The 20,221-nt window shown below is 64.6% G+C and overlaps 1 protein-coding gene across 1 annotated transcript in view; it reads right to left on the bottom strand.

Moving 5' to 3' along the window:
* Positions 1–20,221, bottom strand: part of LOC119109053 (afadin) — a 35,190-nt gene that overhangs the window by 7,166 nt on the left and 7,803 nt on the right. Inside the window, exons 7-23 of the mRNA XM_037232592.1 lie at positions 19,908–20,034; positions 12,529–12,715; positions 11,590–11,800; positions 8,670–8,791; positions 8,013–8,153; positions 7,030–7,200; positions 6,570–6,678; positions 6,075–6,220; positions 5,705–5,804; positions 4,944–5,098; positions 4,188–4,311; positions 3,094–3,246; positions 2,612–2,750; positions 2,065–2,183; positions 1,363–1,539; positions 977–1,116; positions 340–458 (exon numbers count right to left, since the gene is read on the bottom strand). Of these exons, the coding sequence (XP_037088487.1) occupies positions 340–458; positions 977–1,116; positions 1,363–1,539; positions 2,065–2,183; positions 2,612–2,750; positions 3,094–3,246; positions 4,188–4,311; positions 4,944–5,098; positions 5,705–5,804; positions 6,075–6,220; positions 6,570–6,678; positions 7,030–7,200; positions 8,013–8,153; positions 8,670–8,791; positions 11,590–11,800; positions 12,529–12,715; positions 19,908–20,034 (2,440 nt within the window). The remainder of the gene's footprint in view (positions 1–339; positions 459–976; positions 1,117–1,362; positions 1,540–2,064; positions 2,184–2,611; positions 2,751–3,093; positions 3,247–4,187; positions 4,312–4,943; positions 5,099–5,704; positions 5,805–6,074; positions 6,221–6,569; positions 6,679–7,029; positions 7,201–8,012; positions 8,154–8,669; positions 8,792–11,589; positions 11,801–12,528; positions 12,716–19,907; positions 20,035–20,221) is intronic.

Here is a 20,221-nt window from a genome sequence, read left to right as displayed (position 1 = left end):
GAGCTGACCTCGTGACCTGGCCGAGACCGTGGCACTCGTCCGCACCGTCCGACCGATGCCTGAGGACGGCGCGCGGCCGGCCGCCCCGTCACAGAGCAGGGCCGGGGGGGGCTGACCTCGTGACCTGGCCGAGACCGTGGCACTCGTCCGCACCGTCCGACCGATGCCTGAGGACGGCGCGCGGCCGGCCGCCCCGTCACAGAGCAGGGCCGGGGGGGGGGGCTGACCTCGTGACCTGGCCGAGACCGTGGCACTCGTCCGCACCGTCCGACCGATGCCTGAGGACGGCGCGCGGGCCGGCCGCCCCGTCACAGAGCAGGGCCGGGGGGGGGGGCTGACCTCGTGACATGGTGGGAGATGGCTGGGAGAGCAGTGCAGTCAGCCGGTGGTGCACGGCCGCCTGCTTGGCCACGCGCAGCAGCACGGCCGGGCCCGTCTTCATCATATACTCGGCCGCCCTGCCGACGGAGCTCGGTCAGCGACGACACCAAGGGGGCCGGCGGGGAGCCAGCGAAGACACCGGGGAGGCAGGCGGGGAGCCAGCGACAGCAGCAGGGAGGCCGGCGAGGAGCCAGTGAAGACACCGGGGAGGCCGGCGGGAAGCCAACGACAGCAGCAGGGAGGCCGGCGGGGAGCCAGTGAAGACACCGGGGAGGCCGGCGGGGAGGCCAGCGGGGAGCCAGCGACGACACCGGGAAGGCCGGCGGGGAGCGGAGCGACAGCACCGGGGAGGCCGGCGGGGAGGGGAGCGACCGACGGTATGGCCACAACTGATGACTGGCTGGAGCTTGTGTGGCTGATATGTTGTTTGAATACAAGGCGGCCCTCAGAGAATGGATTCCAACACACAAATGAACCTTTAGTGAGAGCCGATCTACGACACATCAGCACGACTGTCCAGGCGGTGGGTGTCCGTGTCTAAATACCAGCAGTTGCCCGTGACCGATAAATCGTTCTGAGCAGGCGGGCCACTCACTGTTCCTGGGAGATGCCGACCAGACTGTGTCCGTCCACCTCCAGCAGCTGGTCGCCGGCGGCCAGGCGGCCGTCAGCGTCGGCCGCTCCGCCGCGCACCACAGACTTGACGTAGATGCCCTGCTGTTCCTGCCCCGGACCCTGCCAAGGTGCCGCAGCGCCGTCACCACCACCGGCTGCACATACACGCACCGCTGCTGCTGCCTCTGACTCGGCCCGACGCCCTATGAACAGCCCCCCCCCCCCCCCCCCCCCCCCCCCCCTCCAACACTTCACACAGTCATGCGACACAACACGAACGTCCAGCAGTCCGCCGCCTTCCAGGCCGCGGACGCCGGCCCACCGGACGGCCCACTGCTCTGCCAAAGCCCTCCGTGACCGTCTCACCTTAGCAGCCACGATGCTCAGGCCCATGCCGGTGTTGGACTTCTGCAGCTTGATGAGCTGCACCTCCGGCTCGGTGGCGCCCGGGGCTGGTCCGGGCCCGGGCCCTGGCCCCGGCCCGGCGCCCGACAGCGGACGTGCTCCCATCGACCGGTTCGACATGGCCGACGGGCTGCGGGCCTGGGGGAGCGGCGACGGGGCGTTGAGCCGTGCGACGACACGGAGACGCCAGGGCCAGACGGGCAGACGCGGCGGAGGCGCGTGACACTCTGTCTACACTTCAGCTGGGGTGTGATACGGGGCTAGAAACTCCTGGGCCCGTACAGCGGCCGCAAAACTAGGCGACACACACAGCACTCGCAGTCCGCGGCAGTGACGGGGTACGTGTGACATGTCGGACTTGGTGGTGCTGACGCAAATTTACTTCAGGAAAGTTCGAAAGACACTAATTCCACCTGAACGCGGCTACCTCTCGTTCTACATAAGCTGCATCAGACAACAGACGTCTCGACACCCCACGGCCCTCATGTCGTCGTCCGCTTGACGACAGCATCACACCATCGTGCCCACGGACACGCACAGCCAGGCGCTGCAGGCGTCTGTCTCTGAGGCCCGCCCCCTCGCCCAGCCCGGTGGCAGATGAGGCGGCGCCACGCGGCACGACGGCCGGAGCCGGCGGCGACGGCCAGCGGGCCCAGCACTGACCGGCGGCCGGGTCTGCTCGTGGCCGGCCATGTAGATGGTCCAGTAGCCCCAGCTGGTGGGCTGCTCGTTCATGCGGGCCAGGCCGGCGTGCTGCAGCGGCGCGATGAACTCGGCCAGACCTGCGGCAGGCGGCGGCCGTCAGGTGGGACGGCCGACGGGAACGTTGCGCCGGCTGGGCGTCGGCCCCGCGTCACACGCCGTTCTGTGGGGCGTCACTGGCCATACTGCAGCATCCGTCCCCGAATAGACCCAGCAATCACAACAGAACGCACACCGCGGCACCGCTTCCGTTTGAAAACAGGCAACCGCTTCACCACCTGAGGTGGGCGATAATCCCACCTTTCCAGCTTCAACAACGCTTTGAGATTTCAATGGTCCGCGGCATTTCCCAGTATTGCGCCGTGCCGCACACCAATAACTGCACTGCTTATCAGACCAGCGGAGCACGTCTGGTGGGGCAATCGCCCGTCGCTCGCACGTGCCGCCCAGCTAGGCGGCGTGCCGGCGCGCCGACGACGCCGGCGGCGGGGCCGCGCCGCCCACTGACCGTTAGGGATGCCGCGCACGATGTCCGACGAGTAGCCGTCCTCGGGCAGCAGGAAGGGCAGCTGCAGGTCGCGGCTCTCCTCCAGCCGCACCGGGCGACCGTCCTGGCGCGCCAGCTCGTCGGAGGTGCTCTCCGCGATCTGCCGACGCCATCGGCAGGCGTGACGACGACGTCCGCACCACGGTCGGTACCGCGACCGATGTCGATTGTGGAGGAGTTTTGGCTGATCTGTGCGAAACAATGTCGCGACACGCCGAATGGCGAGCTATACGGCTCCTCAATTTGACCTTAACAGACTGGGTAAAGCAGGCTGTGACAGCACGGGCCATAACGTCAGACCCGCACAGATGGTCAGCAACTGCAGCAATGACAGCTATATCAACTACGTGACGGCAACTATGCCAGGGCGCCAGCGCGATACCCCAGCCTCCCGCCATAGGCACATCGGGCGTCAGCGCCCGGCCGCCTGGCGCGCCACCCACCCGCACGATGTTGTCGATGAGCTGGGGTGGGATGCGCGGCGGCTCGTCGGCCGCCGGCTGATAGCGCTCCAGCATAGCGCGCAGCTGCAGCGAGTTCAGCTTGTAGCACGTGCTGGTGATGCCCGTCAAATCATCCACGTTGTTCTTGGGCGCCTGCAGCCGCATGGCGGACGAGTCAGGTCGATAGCCGCGCTCACAGGCGGGACAACCGGATGTTCCGGCCCACACAGGTGCGGCGGCCACAATCTGACTGCAGCGGTCGCACCGTCCCGTGACGTCACTGGCGATTTGGCGGCCCGCGGATAACTGAGCTGACCATAAGGAGATGGGATGATGCTTACCATCGCAAACCATCGGTCGGGGGCAGTTCATTGAGGTCTCAAACTGACGCGCGCTCTTTTGTCCCCACCTTACATCCGTAACAGCTAGGCCGCGCTACCAATCTGCCCCGGGCGGCTGGCGGTGGCGAAAGCCTCGCCACTGCTCGTCCGCCCCGCACGACGCGGTGCATACAGCTGCCGCATTTACACCATCCACAAGCCCCGGTGCGCGCCAAATCCCCGACGACGTCACGGCGGCCGTGCATTCTAACTGGCTGATTTGAATTCCACATGTCGCCCTCTCCTGCCCATGTTAAGAGCTGAGCACCTGCCGTAGACGGAACACACGCGGGCGGCTGGGTCGGGGCTGAACACCACCCACTGCGTTCTTGAGCGCACTGTAATCGCAGGTTAACCTACCGACTTAACTGATGTTGATTCAAGCCAACCACGCGCAACACACTAACCAGCAGTAATCAGAGACGGCTTCGAGTTGTCCGGTTGAACAGGCAACGCCGCTGCAACTTTGGCGCTTAGAATTACGGTTTGTTTCCCTTGGCATTCAAAGTGAGATATTGGTCCACCTCCTCTCACGGTAAAGAACAAATGCCGCCATGCGTCAACAGCTGTCTTCTAAGCCATGTTTCCTCCATCGCTTAGGCAGTCATCGTATAGCACACTGAGAGCGGCGCATTCGTCAACAGAACTGCTCGTGCGTGGTGGCCTCCCGCCCAGCCCAGCCGTGCTGACGGGACGCCGGTGGCAGAGACGTACGGTGAGCAGGTGGGCGGCCTGCACCACGCGGCCCAGGTGGCAGTCGGCGGCCAGCTCCAGACCCTGCCGGTCGGCCCACAGCTCGGTCCGGCTCAGGCGTCGCTTCAGCCGCTCGCCCCACATCCTGCAACGGCCGTCACGTCAGCGGCCGGGCGGGCGCGCCGCGGCCGACCCGGCGCGACGCCGCTACACATAGCACGGTATCCTCGTCCAGCTCGTAAAACAAGAAAACGGTGGGCGGGATCCAGGTTACATCCTGATACGGTAGCTGGCCACCTGGCTGCAAGCCCGCGGCCGGAGATAGCCGGTACGATCAACAGCCATCACGCACGCCTCCGCTGCCCGCGGTGCTCTACATTAACATACATTAGGGCATTGAGCGTACGAGGAACTGGACGACCGGATCGACATAATGAGCTGGTTCCATACACAACAGACGCGTATTGAGTCAGCTCCCAACGTGGCTTTCATAATGCAAAACCACGAACCCAAGCTCTATCTTGCCCACGCAAAGAACTTCTTACTTGTGACGTCAGAACAGCAGACGGAATTACGAACAACCAAGAGCTTAGGCTTTCCCGCTTATACCGTTCGGTACAAATGCAACCTCACCGGAAACGTCCTGGTGTGTTTTGCTACAGTCGACCAATAATAGTCACATCTGACAAATATAGCTTTACCGAGCGCGCGCCGCTGCCAGTGACACAGCCGCTCCTCCGAGAGTGGGAGGCTCAGCGGTGCGGGAGGCTGGCCCACCTGCTGCAGTAGTTGACCGGGCCGGACATGACCAGCATGTTGAACACGCCCATATTGATATAGTGGAAGAGCTGCGAGAACAGCTGGATGGTGAGCGCCGCGTTGACGCGGCAGCGGCGCAGCAGCGCCATCGTGTTGCCCAGGCTGCTGAGCACCTGGAAAGCGACGCCGGCGCCACAGGGTCACACCATCGCGGCACAGGGTTACACCATCGCGGCACAGGGTCACACCAGCGCGGCACACGGTCACACCATCGCGCCACAGGGTCACACCATCGCGCCACAGGGTCACACCAGCGCGGCACAGAGTCACACCAGCGCGGCACTGGGTCACACCATCGCGCCACAGGGCTACACAATCGCGCCACAGGGCTACACCTGCGCGGGACAGGGTCACAACAGACACCGGGAGAGCGGACAGCGACGGCGATCCAGCCTGGCAACCGGCCGGAGCTCGGGTCTATCGGTTTGCCGGCGGCCACCGACCAGCGTCGGCCACCAGCGCGGCTCGGCAGTCACAGCGCGTGCGTCATCAACGGCGACGCCCGGGCAGCCGCTCCCACCTCCTACGCACGTGCCCCGACTTGAGAGCCTCCTCGTCGCAAGCCCCATGGCCGGGATATCTCCCAGGCGCGCCACTGGACCAGAGCACCGTCCACACGTACCTCAGCCGTGGGCACCTCCCCCCCCCCCCCCCCCCCCCAGAGAGTGAGAGCAAAGCCAGGGCGTGCGCACTGGGGCGGGCTGGACGGACGTACGCACCTCGGCCGTCGTGCCTTCCTCCTCGTTGGAGTCGTCGCGGTCCTTCAGAAAGTGGCCGATCGAGCTGGACAGCTCCGACTGCACGTTGTCCACCAAGTACCTGCGACACGCACACCGTCCGGTCACGCCCGGCCAACTGGGACGCGCCGGCACCACGCCGATCGCTATCTGGATCGTCAGCGACCCTCTCACGTCCTCGCTGGTCTTCTCCATCGTGCAGCGACAGGACCTATGCCGACAGGCTGCCGCCTCCGCAGGTCATCTGCCCACGCTCGGCCGCTGCGGGGCGGAGGGGTGCGAGTGGCGGCCGGCTGCCGTGGACGCCGCGCGGCGGCACAGCCAGACCCGCGCCCCGGCCCGGCCCACTCACCAGAAGGCCGACTGCACGCTCTCCGCCAGGATGTCCTGGGCGTCACGGCTGTAGGCGCTGACGTGGCGGTCCTGCTTGAGGAAGTGCAGGTACTCGGACGCGTTGGCCATCCAGAACGCCAGCGAGTTGGCGTCGGTGCGGCGCATCTGCGAACGCCGTCACGTGAGGCGTGGGCGCATTGTGAACAGCAGCTAACTGGAGCCAGCGAGCGCTCACGGCTTCAGCCGTCCTTACCTAGGTAATGAAAAGCGCGTGTCAAGACAAGTTCTCTTTGTCACCATGGATCAACGATGAGGGCAAAACTAACGGAAGCAGAGCAGCAGCGTATGATACAGAAAGCCAATACTCCAACACAAGGCACCAAAGCTCGGTGATGCAACGGTGGCCGATTCCGGACCGCTGACGACTACCGCCGGTGACGTCAAACGACCTCGGGGTCGGCGCGCTCACCTGGATGACGTCACACGACCTCCGCCTCGGGGCCGGCGCGCTCACCTGGATGACGTCACGGATCATGGAGGACACCTTGGCCAGTACGTTGGTGAGCCGCAGCGCCCGCTCGTTGGGCGTCAGGTCGCTACGGTAGTGCGTGCTGGCCCGAAACCTGGCGACACGCCACCGCACGCCTCAGGTTGTGTCGGCGATACAGCCGCTGGCCGCCGGCCGCCGTCCGGCCGCGTGACGCGCCGGCCGGCTTACCTCCCGGACGCGTCCCATCAGCCCCGGCGCGCCGCCAACACATGCTACGTCTGCACGGCACGCGCCGTCCCGGGGGACTCTCGCCCACTAACAAGCGGAATAGAGGCCGACCTGTTGCGGCGCCGCGGCACGACAGCCACCGCCTGCGAGGTTAACTGGCCCATGTATCGACCTGGCCGGCTTTCAGCGAGCACGCCTCGGCTGCAGTACACGGCAAGCCGCCGCACAGACCGCCGCCCGGCCGCTCCGAGCTCACCTGGCGGCCATGTAGAGCGTGTAGGTGGGCGCCAGCTTGAACTGCAGACTGCTGGGGTCGAGGCGCGTGACGACAGCGCGCAGGAAGGCGTCCTCGGTCTCCTCGCGGAACTCGAGCACCGCCGGCAGGATGGGGTCGCTGCCGCGCCGGAAGCTGGCGTAGTTGGCCGACCTGCCCGCCAGACAGGCGTCAGACGCAGGCCGACGGACCGCGACGGCTACGACGGCCGCTTTTGAAAGCAGCGGCTTACGACCTCGTCTGTTTGCCGTTGTCACCGCGGGTACGTGATGTTCATATCGCGTCATCATCAACTAACAGGGCGAGGGAGCTGCGGCCGACGACCGCGATGACGACAATGTTGCGGTGTCGGCGATGCTGCCGGTGGCGACGCCGCTGTTGTTTGTGGTTGGGCCGCTACCGCCTCAGGTACCGGACAACATGTCAGACATGAACAGATGGCGCCGCTCGGTCTGTCCGGCGACCAGGGACAGAGGCGCCGCAGCACGCAGCCCGGCGAGACACCACCCACACCAGACGCTGTCGGCACGGGCAGACACCGTCCGCGCTACACGGCGCCGGCATGGCAGCTCGACAGCGCCAGCAAGCGCGCGCAACGGCCAGACATGCTACCAGCGGCCGTGCTCGGTGCCCGACATGCTGCCAGCGGCCGTGCTCGGTGGCCAGCGCCGCTCAAATTTGAAGACAGCGACTGGCCATTGGGGCTAAGCGTGGATAGATTGGCAGTCGCGTGACGTGTGTGTCCCAAACGGCCTGGGAGCCACCGTACGCAGCATCGCATGCAGCCGACCAACCACTACCAGCGTGTGGAGGTCGACTCCCCGAGACAACCACGTAATCCCACCGGCACAGCGGACTCGGCCACACCAGGAGCGAGTCCGCTCACAGCTCGGCCTGAAGTCCGCCTCGCCGTGCAGCCTGCCCGCCGGGAGTTCCGCCCCTAGCCCGGCGCTGCGGCGCCGTACCTGCCGTCCGAGCGCTGGCTGGCCGTCTCGTCGCGGTCGCGGTCACGGTCGCGGTGCCGCTGGCTGGCCGTGGAGCGCGTCTCCACGTTACCGGCCACATCGAACGTCGTCTCCATGCTGTCGCGGCGGCTCGGGCCGTGGCTACGGCGGCAGGCGCGGCGGCGTCACACGGGCGCGGCCCCGGCGCCGGACAGGCGGCGAGCGAGCGGGACAGGGCGGCGCGCGGGTCCCGCTGCCGGCGGCTGGGGTCGGGGCGGCGCGGCACTGCCACCGCAGCACAGCCACAACACACAGAGCACGAGATGCAACGTGAAATGTGACAGCAGGGGAACGCGGAGCTACCACGACGTACCGCAACAATCACGCGAGCAGCAAGCAGCAAGCACAGTCACTAAGCGGGTCAGTGACCGTCGTGTACACATCAGTCATTGCGCTGAAACAATCACTGAAGTACACCTTACCAGTTAGTAGAGCCTACACGAACGCGCTGAGTACTAAACAATCAGCTCAAGCCGGTCGAGAAGCAACTCACACACACCCGAATACAAACTTTACGTTGATACAACTACGAGTTGGCACACAGACTAAGTATGACTTAGTACAGCCCACAAAAGCCACACCGAAAGCGCCGCCACGCGGGCGGCAGCGGTGGCTCACCTCTCCATGTAGGGCTCGTGGCTGCGCGCCGCGTCGCGACGACCGCGCATCCGTTGCTCCTCATGCGCCGGGTCCACGAACCGGAACCGGTAGAAGCGGCCGAACTGGACGACACAGCCGTGCTGCGGCAGGAGAGGACGGCCGAGCGGTCTCGTCAGCTGTGACGGGCGAGGGTGAGCAGCAGCAGGATAGGACGGCCGAGCAGTCTCGTCAGCTGTGACGGGCGAGGATGGGCAGCGGCAGGAGAGGACGGCCGAGCGGTCTCGTCAGCTGTGACTGGAGAGGGTGAGCAGTGGCCGCTGGATGGCCATCACCGTCCTGCGTGGATCTGTACATATTGAAACAGTGGGTACTGGGTCGACTTGGAGCACTGGTCTGAGAGAAATGCCACTGACGAGTATTCGTCAAAGTGGCCATAATGTTCAGCACAATTACACGTTAGCCTATGGCCCAAATCGCCTGGCTCAGTTAAGCAGCAACGGGCCTAACCCACGCCCAGTCGTCGCACCAGAGCCGACGACGAGGCGCGGTAACGGCCAAACCCCACTGCAACATATCGCCGTGTGACAGCTGGCGACAGACACGGAGAGCGGCGAGAGCTGACGGGCACGTCCAGCCCTCACGTGCCCTGCTGGGTGACAGGCGCGCACCACGCAGTGCGGCATACCAGCACGGTCAGACACCAGTCACCGGTCGTACCATTTCCATGGTGCTCCGCACTGAGGCGCCGTGGATGTACCGCAGCGCCCCGGAACCAGCGGCGGCGATCGGCGAGCGCGGAATGCCACGGGGCGAGGCGGGCACAGGTCCCAACTGGAGCACCCGCGCACGAGCGGATCACCCCGGCCGATCGGAGGGGAGGCCGTCACGTGTCCCACCGAGCGCGCCTCCCGCCTCAGGCCGGACCGCCAGCTCGCTGTACCCGCTTTCTCCGTGCACGCGGCGCCAGCAGCGGCGACGGTGACCGGCCGGCGGCGCGCCGCCGTCTGCCGGGCAGCGGCGGCGCACGCGATCGAGCAGATCACAGCTGTGGCGCGGTGAGTCACGCGCAGCTGATCCTTTCGACGATAGGTCAGGGGCCGGCGGTCAGTACGGCCCGGCCGTCCACAGCCCCGAGCCCGAACCCGACCCCGGACCCGGACCCGAACCCGGCCCCGGCCCCGGCCCCGGCCCCGGCCCCGGCCCCGGCCCCGGCCCCGGCCCCGGCCCAGCTCGGCTCGGCCATCGACGGGAGGCGATGCTGTCGGACCCAAGGTACATCCGGGCCGGGCCAGCCGTACCGACAGCGATATTGGACACCATGCTCGGCGGATTCAGCCAGCGGTGGCCGTTCCGCCGGCCGCCTAATCATGCCCTGATAGCACGCCCACATGAGCTCACACACGAGTCACGGAGACGCGCCGATACCAACTCGGCTTTGGGGCGCCTTCATTACTGGGCTACGAAATGCCGAGTCGTATCGCACTACACATGTGCGGGAGCGAGTCACAGTATCAGCCGCCGCCACAACAGCTGGCTCTGGTTACGTGTCCGGTGCAAAAACACAACATCCAGCACGAGATGAGGCCCACGTAGAGCCGCAAAACCGACGCTCGTGCCAGCGCACCTGGGGCGCGAGGGTGTCCGGTGAATACCGCACTGAAACCAATCCAATGCGGTGGCAAAAGGAACCGGCTCGAATGCCACCATCCGCTGTCCAGCCACCAGGGGATTCGTTCACCGCAAGGTATGCAGGGATGTCCCACCGACCTAGGACAGGAGAACTCACGGTGCCGGACAGCTGACAAACGACAGCACCGAATTTCAGCACAAGTCAAAGTGAATGAGCTATCAGTGTAGGCAGAGGGGCTAAACGGATATAGCAGAGACGTCAATGTCTCGGCCGTTGTTCAGGGTCTGCGCGGCCTGGACCTATGACTCTGCGTAGTGTGAAAAGGATCAAAGCCGACAGGTGAGCGCCCGTCGCTGGCCAACAGCCTGAAGCTCAATGTCAAGCCATGACCTTGACCGGATCGCGGACATTGGAGGCATCCCATGAAAGAGAAGCCAACAATCCTATGATGACAACGACTTGTGCTTTACGGCGCACCGGCTACTCTGGTGCCATGGCTACCGACATCAGGCACGCCGCCACTCGATGTATCGAGCTTGTAACCTCGCCTGGCCCTGCTGGAACGAATCCATAAGCGTGCGGCCACCGGCCCGCCACGGCCCGAGAAAGATCAGGGCTGATCCACAGGGTCACGGCCCGAGAAAGGTCAGGGGTGATCCACAGGTGTGGGCCGCCCTCCAGCCAGTAACCAAAGACTGCCCGTGCTGCGCCAGTGACGCCGACTGCGCACGAGCGGCCCAGACCGGCACCAGCTGGCCTCTCCGCCGTTGCGAGCACGGCCGCCCGCACCGCGGGCCCCGGCGCCACGCCGGGAGTCTTTACCCGCCCGCCGCAGTGCCTCCGCCCACACCGCGCCGGCGACGCCGCCCGGCCAGCCAGAATTACCGAGCTTGGCTTCGCAGAAGCGCCGCTGATTTAAAGGGCGGCCAGCGGCGGCGGCGGCGGCGGCGGCGGCGGCGGTGGCGGGGTCCCACCAGACCAGTCCCGGAGCGCCCACCAGGCTCGGCTGGGCAGCGACGGCCGTCGCACGGCCACACCGCCGACGGCGGCGGCTCGCTAGCGCGACTCCGAAGCGCCGAGCACCGCTGCACGCTCCTCAGCGGACAGCCGCGGTCCGATGGCGACGGAGCGGTGATGTCATGCTATGCGCCAGACCACGGCATGCCGTGACGAACACGGAGAGCAATCGCCGCCCCACACGCGCACAGCAAAGCCGTCCGATCGCCAATGTCCCTCACATTCCACGGCGCACAATCGGCCGCGTGCATCCGGCAGTGCCGGCGCCGCCCGCCGCCGCCGTCCTCTCACCTGCAGGATGGTGGTCTCGTAGCCGCGCTGTCCGTTGACGTAGATCTCGGCCTCGCGTCCGCACGGCGTCACCGTCACGATGCCCTCCGTGTGCGCGATGACGCAGTGGCGCGGGTGCACGTTGTGGCCGACCAGCTGCAGGCACTGGCCGCCCGCTTGCGGCGACCGCTCGCTCCCCACCTCGGTCACGTTCAGACGCAGGCTGTAGCGCCTGCGGCCCAGCGAGGACGAAGGTCACACGCCAGGAACATCTCAGGCGCTGCGACGGAGACGAGCTGTTTGCCGTGTCGTGTCGGCGTCGGCTGTTTGTGGCTGGCGCTGGGCGACAGGCCGTTTGTGAACGCGCGTGAAACTGTGCCGCCCGGCACACACAACAGACGTGCTGTAAGTCTGAACAGGACCGCACCACTGTAACGATGGGGTTCGAGCGACGGGCACTCCGCATCGGGACACCGAGTACCGGGGCATGGCGCATCGACACGTTCAGATGAACGTCTGGTCAGACCGCCTCCTGTTTTGGAGACGCGGTGTGCGTCACATGCCAGTGATTACCCGCGCGCCGTCTGCCGGTATCTGTGGTTGACAGGACGCTGGACCTGAGCGAACCTCTGGCCGCCGTGGGTCAGATGTCAGTGACTACCCGCGCGCCGTCTGCCCGGTATCTACCGTTGACAGGACGCTGAAGCTGAGCGGATCTCTGACCGCCCATGCCACCTGGGCGCATGTGCCGGGTGTCTGTCGTTACCAGCGTGGCGGACTGTCTGGTTAACTGCATGTCTCAACTCGGCTCATCCCCGCATTCTGTGTCGTATGTCGGCGCCTACTGCACCCCGGCAATTACCTGGGCGCTGTGTGCCGCATGTCGGCGCCTACTGCATCCCGGCGGTTACCTGGGCGCCGTGTGTCGGATGTCGGCGCCTGCTGCACCCCGGCGGTTACCTGGGCGCCGCGTGTCGGATGTCGGTGCCGTCGGCGTTCAGCTCTTCCAGGAAGGGCAGGCTGGCCTCGTCGTGGCCGCGGTAGCTGTGGTCCACGTCGGACGCGACGGCCGGCTGGCTCGGGATCTTCTTCCGTTTGCGCGGCTGGTAGTCGCTCGGCCGACGGCGCACGTGGAACATAATCGAGCCTGGAAACCGACACCCGGGTGTGACGACAGGCGGCGGCGAGCACTCCACACCGGCAGCCGGGCGTGACGACAGGCGGCGGCGAGCACTCCACACCGGCACCCGGGCGTGACGGCAGCGAGCACTCCACACCGGCACCCGGGTGTGACGACAGGCGGCGGCGAGCACTCCACACCGGCAGCCGGGCGTGACGACAGGCGGCGGCGAGCACTCCACACCGGCAGCCGGGCGTGACGACAGGCGGCGGCGAGCACTCCACACCGGCATCCGGGCGTGACGACAGGCAGCGGCGAGCACTCCACTCCGCGGACTCAACCAGGCAGCCTCGACCCAGCGCTGATAGTTGCACTGAAGGACACGACGGCAACCACGCGGGCGCTATTCCAACGGTCGTCACCTGAGCAACCAAGAGACCCTGACTAAAAGAGCTTTGGGTAGCTTACAGCAAGTTCGCTACTACACGAGCAATTAAAGAAGAGTGCTTCGGGCGACTGCAATGGGACACTTACTCATCAAGCCGTGTGCTATTAAATCGCGGCTCTATCGTGCAACGGGTTGCTGATAAACGCCCACGCCGCACGCCGCCAACTTCGGTAGGACTTATTCCGGCCTGACGTATGCCAGGGACGGGCGCACGACCCGCTTTGCATGTGGCGCCCTTATTGCGCTTCCATTAGCATTTCCAGCTGTACTACGCTGCCAGCCATGCGATTGGGAGACGCGTTGGCTGCGCCGGCCAGCTGGCTAATCCATAATGCCGCGCACAACACAGCCACCTCTCCATGGATTCACGCCAGCATGTGACGGGCGAGGCGGTCTGGTGAAAAACTTCACGTGCTGCCAGCCGACAGCCGGAAATACCCGTCGGATACGATCGCGCACCAGACGGTGGCGGGCGTCCACAGAACAGGTGGGAAGCTCCGACAGACTCGGTCCCGACCTGGGCGAGCCTGGGCAAAACCGGCCGGGCTCAGTGCGGGTTCAGTCGCTGCTCAGTCTAAATTCAGCCGGGGCTACGTCTGGGCCCAGTTGCTGCTAGGTCTGGATTCAGTTGCGGCTCTTCCGGGTTCAGTCGCTGCCAGGTCTGGATTCAGTCACGGCTATGTCCGGGTTCAGTCGCTGTTAGGTTTGGATTCAGTTGCGGCTCTTCCCGGTTCAGTAGGTGTTAGGTTGGTCGGGCGCAGCTTTATCAGCGCTGGTTGGTCAGGGCCGGCAAGTCCTCTGCAGGTCCTTGGCCGGGCCCTGCACCCTAACACTGCAAGCAGTAGCCAGCTTCGAGACACTCCCGGGGCCTTTTACCATAGCCGAGAACTAAAGAGATTTCTGACCGGATCGACCAGCACCGAATTACTGAAGGTGGCGACTAGATCTGCCACAGCCGGCCTGTTGCCTTCGCCGGGTATTTGTGGAGCGGAGTCCAGTCTGGGAGCGTGACGGGGCGACAGCCGGGACCTGCGAGCCGTGCCAGAGGCAGCACCAGCGACGATGACCGACCGTCGCATGGACAGCACTGGCAATGGCTGGGAGACGCCCCAGCCACGCCACACTCCCAGCCGAGCGGAACCGAGCCGAACCGAGCCGAACCGAGCCGAGCCGAGCCGAGCCGAGCCGAGCCGAGCCGAGCCGAGCCGAGCCGAGCCAAGCCGAGCCGAGCGGAGCCGAGCGGAGCCGAGCCGAGCCGAGCCGAGCAAAGCCGAGCAAAGCCGAGCGGAGCCGAGCGGAACGGAGCCGAGCGGAACGGAGCCGAGCGGATCGGACCATGTGACATCGCCGCCGTATCCGCCGGCGGCAGGCCCTGCACTCGACCCTGGGGACGGGCGACAGCTGTCCGCGGAATGAGGCATTGCGCAGGATCACACCAGCGGCCTGACATCCCGGACAGGAACACTTAAACCAAGTGATAGATGCTACCTCGCCAGAAACTCGCCAACATGATGGTATAAACGGTGCGAAACTGGACGACACTGCAACAGCATGAAAACCTGATCGAACACGATCTGCTCAAAACTATCAGAGAACATTATCTGGGAAGACGCCACCACCGACAAAAGCGCCCAACAACACACCAACACGATGGGAGTCTCAATGGTAGCGACCGACACAGAGACCACGCACAAGCCGCTGGCTTGAGACGTTGGACATCCAACACCAACCCTGCAGCGGTCCGACCAAAGCGACCGTGTGCTCAGGGGGCCCCGTCCGCGGGCCTCATACTGTTCCACCCACCGCGCCGGCGCCCAGACGCGTTCCACACCGGCTCGACACGGGTCGGGCCCACAGCGCCGCTCCGTGAAAAGTCGTCGGCCGCGACCATTGTGCGCCACATCCGGCCGACCGATGCGGGCGGCGCGGACGGGGCGGGGCGGCGGCCGGCGCAGCCCATAAAGGAGCGTGAGCTGCCGCACACACAGCTCCCGAATCGATGGTCCGATGCCGGCCGGCCCGGAGCTCTCGGCCGCTCTAGCATTCAACCGCTCCCGATAACGGACTCAAAGGGTGGGGTTTCCTGAATGGCCTCCACACCGCGCCGGTGTCATGGTCACTTTTCAGCAGCCGGATTCATGACGCTTTGATACGTCCGGCGAGAGCTGGAAGCCCTGAGTCCAAGCTTATGGAGCGTAGCATGCTCCGGAGAGCTGACCTGTCCCGAGTCATGTCCAGCTGGATTCTGCACTCAACGACGTTCGCTTTTTGTAGAGTGTCAACTGCAAATGGTTTTGCATCAATTGAGATAATTTTCTTTCGCTGCATGATGATTCAATTCCAAAAACACGACTCGCACCTCCGAATGTTAAGCCCAGCTAGGTTTAATGCGGGAAATCAATGAATTATTTACGAATATCCATCGACCGTTGTGGCGTGATCCCACGCTCCTGTTACACCAACACATATCTGATGGCGTGACGTACGCTATTCAAAATTGCTATCCCCCATATCGATCACACTTAAGACTGTGTTCGGAGGGAACCTGTCGGGCCAAGCTAGGCTCATGGGCTACACCAAACTGACAGGGGGACGCGAGAACAAACTCCCAAAACAAGTTTTCCAGCTTTTGCGGAATTTAGCATTTCGACCACGTCGTTGCATGGGGGAAAAGCCTTGAACACCGTTTGTCCGTTCTCAGTTTCTGACCCGTAGCGCGGCTACAGGCCAGGCACACAAAGCCGGACCCGACCCTCAGCAGAGACCGACTAACCGTTTAGAGCGGACCGATGCATTCGCATGTGGCCAGGCAAGGGCGATCGATCTGATAAAGCACGAGACGGTGCGGGGCGACCAAGACGAATGTCAAGCACGAGAATCCGGGGTCAGTTTCGCGTGTTTACGCATGCAGTCGGATAACCGTGCCTGATCGCGGCACACTTCCCCCTCTGGTGCGGCCCGCCGGGGGCGCCAGTGATAAACAACGCCAAACGATGACGATATTAATGGGGCCGGTTAGTCCGTAAAGTCGCAACGCCAAGGCAAACGGCGCGACGATTTACAAAGGAGGCGCTAATGCCGGCTATTCACAGAGCGCTGGTATCTCAATTACTCATTTTAGGTGCGGTCCCTTCTCGTGCATTTTTCCGTTGCAAATCTGCTAACTGACTTTGTTCCCGAACCCCTGTCGACACCACCCTCCTCCTGCACGCCCAGCGGACCTCCAAAGCCCGCCAGCCGCCGCCGCGGCCGGTTCCACGGCTAGCCAGCGGGGCAGGGGAGGGGGGGGGGGGCACTCACCGAACGCCATGGCGCCGCCGGCGTGTTCGGCGCCGTCGCCGGACAGAGGACCGCAGAGGCGAGCCGGCCGCGCCAGACACCGCTCGCCGGCTGCGTGTCCGGCCGGCGGTGCCGCCGGCGCACCACTGCCGCCGGCCGCCGGCGCCGCGCCCAGCCGGCCGACGCGCAGTCTGGGGGGCAAGGGCGCGGCGGGCTCTGAGGCACCGCCGTCCGGCTCGACGGACCCCGGCGACGGCCCGCTCCCAGAGGACCGTGGCTGAGAGGTCCGCTCAGCTCGGCGAGAAGACCTCACTCGTGCGAAAAGTCAGCAGCAGCAGCTCAACAGAGGAAGACCGGACCGCAGGCGTTCGAGCAGACGTCACACAAGTCCGGCCGGCGTCTGACGGAGCCGCGGGGGTCGCAGGGGTGAGCGCCGACGACGACTTTAGCGTACCAACTCGGCGCGCCACTGCGGACCGCCTCTCTGGGTGCCACCGCGCGGCTGCACGGTGGCCACCGTCGACGATTTTAGCGTACCAACCCGGCGCGCCACTGCGGACCGCCTCTCTGGGTGCCACTGCGCGACTGCGCGGTGGCCGCCGTCACCAGACTGCAGTCTGAGGGAACCGGAATTCCATTCTGAGCATGCTACACTCAAAAAAAGCACCAGTAGTCTGATGGAATGAGTCGGCATGCCTGACATAGGACATGGATCCAACCGTCGATGTTACCATGAACAGGGCCGGCCCTAAATTATTTTGCAGGAATGGAATCATATGACCACGGACCATGCTACCCTTTCGCTTGCGATCCGGTTCCGGACGCCGCGGCCGGCCGGCGTTCTGCACCGCCGCCTTAATTCGGAGAGCGACTGCCACCCGCGCCCAGACCCGCGGCACGGGTCGCGTTTGGCTCCCAACAGCATGTCGGCCACCCCACGCCGGCCGACGGCTGCAGGCCCGTGCCTTTGTTAGCACGGCCGCCGGCGCAGTCGACGCTATCCGCTTTGTTCTTCAGGACGGCTCTGTTGTGTCCACCCTGTCAGCGCGACGGTCGATACCCCGGCTGATCACCGAGCGGGCCTGAGACGACCCCCGCCCCGATGCCGTCCACGAGCCTGTTACAGCCGCCCCGGCCGGTCGCAATCAGGTCACGCACGGACGGGGCACGCCAGCGCCGCGGCCGGAGACGGCCGAGCTGATCCCCGGGTCGATCCCGGAATCAGCTCGTCTCTCCCGCGGACCGCCCGGGCTCGGAGACGCGTGACGGCCGGCCGCCAGCACCAGCCGCGCCGCGGCGACGCACCACGCCAGCCCGGCCGCGCCTGGAAAGACGGACTAAGGGCGGGTCTGCCAGAGCGGCGGCGGGCGGCCCACGAGGCGGCTGCGAGTCCCAGAGGCGCAGCCAGACGGTCGGGAGACGACGCTTTGACCGTGGACGTCGGTCGCAGGGCCCACGCGACCGGCGCCAGCTGAATCTGTCCGGCAGGCCGCAGTCCCGTGGCCTACATGCCCGGTGTCACCACCGCTCGAAGTCCGAGACGCGCAGCGACCGACGCCGATTCAGTGTGCGAGCGTCCCTCACCGATAACGCGAGAGGCGTCGGCCGTGTCCAGAGAGCAGCCACGCCCATTGGGGTCGGGCGGCCGCGACCTTTCGCCCGGCCGGCAACAGCTGCGAACGCGCCGTCGGTGGCAGCCGGCGCGCTGGCCGAGGGCAGCGGTGCGGAATTGGACAGGGTTCGCCGACAGACATCCCCAGCGTCGGCGAATCTTGGCGGACGTACGCGGCGGAGCAGCCTGGGCGACCCCACTCCACCGCCGGGCCGTCAGCGACCCAGCGGCTTTCCGTTCGACGGGACAGTGATTGCGCCCGCCTCCGAGCGCCGCTGACTGGAGGTGGACAGTTAAATGGAAACGCTGTCAGCGGCTGCCAGACGCGGCCGGGGCTGCCAGAACCGCCGTGGGCCAGTCGTGGACAGGCCTCTGCTGACCCGGCGTGACCTCAGGTGACCAGGGGTGAGCGGCACGAGGTCAGGGGTCGGCGCCCGCGGCGGGCGGGCGGCGCCGCATCGCTGGGGTCACCACAGCCCAGCGCGCCCAGACGGCTCGACTCCAGTCGATCACAGGCGAGTTTTAAACACCTCGCAGGGAGCAGACGACACAACGGTTCACGTGGGTTCGGCCGATAACGCTGGCGGTGACGACACACGGCCGTTCTCCGACTCTAACGGCATATTAGGCGTGCCAACATACTGAAGCTTGAGGCGGCGATTCGCCGACGGCTGATCGAACCTCCGCACCCCACAAGTCAAGAGACCTCTCAGCCTGAGACGACACCGTGATTAAATCCGACGATCTCATCAGAGCGGCCTGCCAGCGGACGCGATCGAGCGATGCTGATCAGTCCCGCCAATGCACGCGCCAAACCACGTGCAGTATTGGCAGCAGCACCGCTGCTTTTCAGTCCCACGAGACACGGCCTGCTACCACAAACCCCCGGCCAATCTCACAGAGAACGCCGTCCATGAAGTCGCCATCGCGGAACCCCCGTACCCGGTCCAGAAGGTCCCCTAGGACGACTTCCCACCGAGCTGACTCGGCTTACTTCACCGTTCAGAAACCAACGGGCCGATTCGCCTAACAATGCTGCAGACATTGGCGGATCTCTGTATTGGATTTCCCCATCAAAGTCAGCAGATTATATCTCGCAACAGGATGTACTGGGTTGTTGAGTCCCTGGAACACAAACCCAGCTACCGGATAATGTGCGTGCTTGCATCAACCGAGAGCAATCAGCAGAGCTTCAGCGGCACGAAAAGAAAATGTCATCTGTCCTAAGCGCAAAATAGGGCTCAAGTTTGACTGATGACTGAAAAACATGGATAATGCCCGCCTCGGGTGGAATAACTGGAAGGCACCTTGGGCTTTACCCACCTAGTGCGCATCTCGAAAACACCTTACCTGCCACGTCATACCCGGTGAACAATGTTTGACTGAGCTATAACCCTTAACTTGAAATGCGAACGATTCCGCACACTTATTTCATGCGGTAATAACGGGGCGTCGCTAGCACCCCGCAAGACATCGCATGTCACAGGAACACAACCGACAATCAGCTGACGACGAAAGGTAGTTTGCAGGCAAAAATAAGTCATTATTTGTAAACGTCCTCAATCAAATCATACTGAATCTGCGGTATGTCAAGCCGACTGTACAAACACCCATGGACAGGGAAGTCTCCATCCTATACGTGACAAATACAATACTAATGCCATAAACAGACATCCATTTAGCAAACATTGACTACGCCAATATAGTTCTCCCCTTCTATCAGCACATACGCCACCCAGCCCTGTCCCGCCTACGACTACGCCAATATAGTTCTCCCCTTCTATCAGCACATACGCCACCCAGCCCTGTCCCGCCCCGCAGGCGTAGGAGGGGCGCTGGTCGGACCGGCGCGACGGAAAGGCCGGCGCACCGTCACTGACCGGGCGTCGGCGGGTGACTGATGAGGATGGCCAGTGGACACTCGTCGTCCTCCAGGATGTACTCGTTGAAGGGGCCGGTGGGCGCCCGGTACTCGCGGCTCTCCTGCTGCGGCTCCTGCGTCACCACCTGCCGCCCGAACACGCTGCTCATACACTCGGATGATAACACATGGCTGAGACTCGCAGCTGATAACACGTGGCTGATAAGATCAGGTGATAACACAGTTGGTATGGACAGGTAATAATATACCGCTGACATCCTCGGGCGATAACACACGACTCATATCCTCAGGTGATCTTGTGATCTCGGTGAT

Source organism: Pollicipes pollicipes, unplaced genomic scaffold, assembly GCF_011947565.3.
Source record: "Pollicipes pollicipes isolate AB1234 unplaced genomic scaffold, Ppol_2.1 Scaffold_7228;HRSCAF=8575_pilon_pilon_pilon, whole genome shotgun sequence".
Classification (NCBI taxonomy): domain Eukaryota; kingdom Metazoa; phylum Arthropoda; class Thecostraca; order Pollicipedomorpha; family Pollicipedidae; genus Pollicipes; species Pollicipes pollicipes.
The sequence above is the reverse complement of the archived record's forward strand: the minus strand, read 5'-3'. Positions and strand labels throughout refer to the sequence as shown.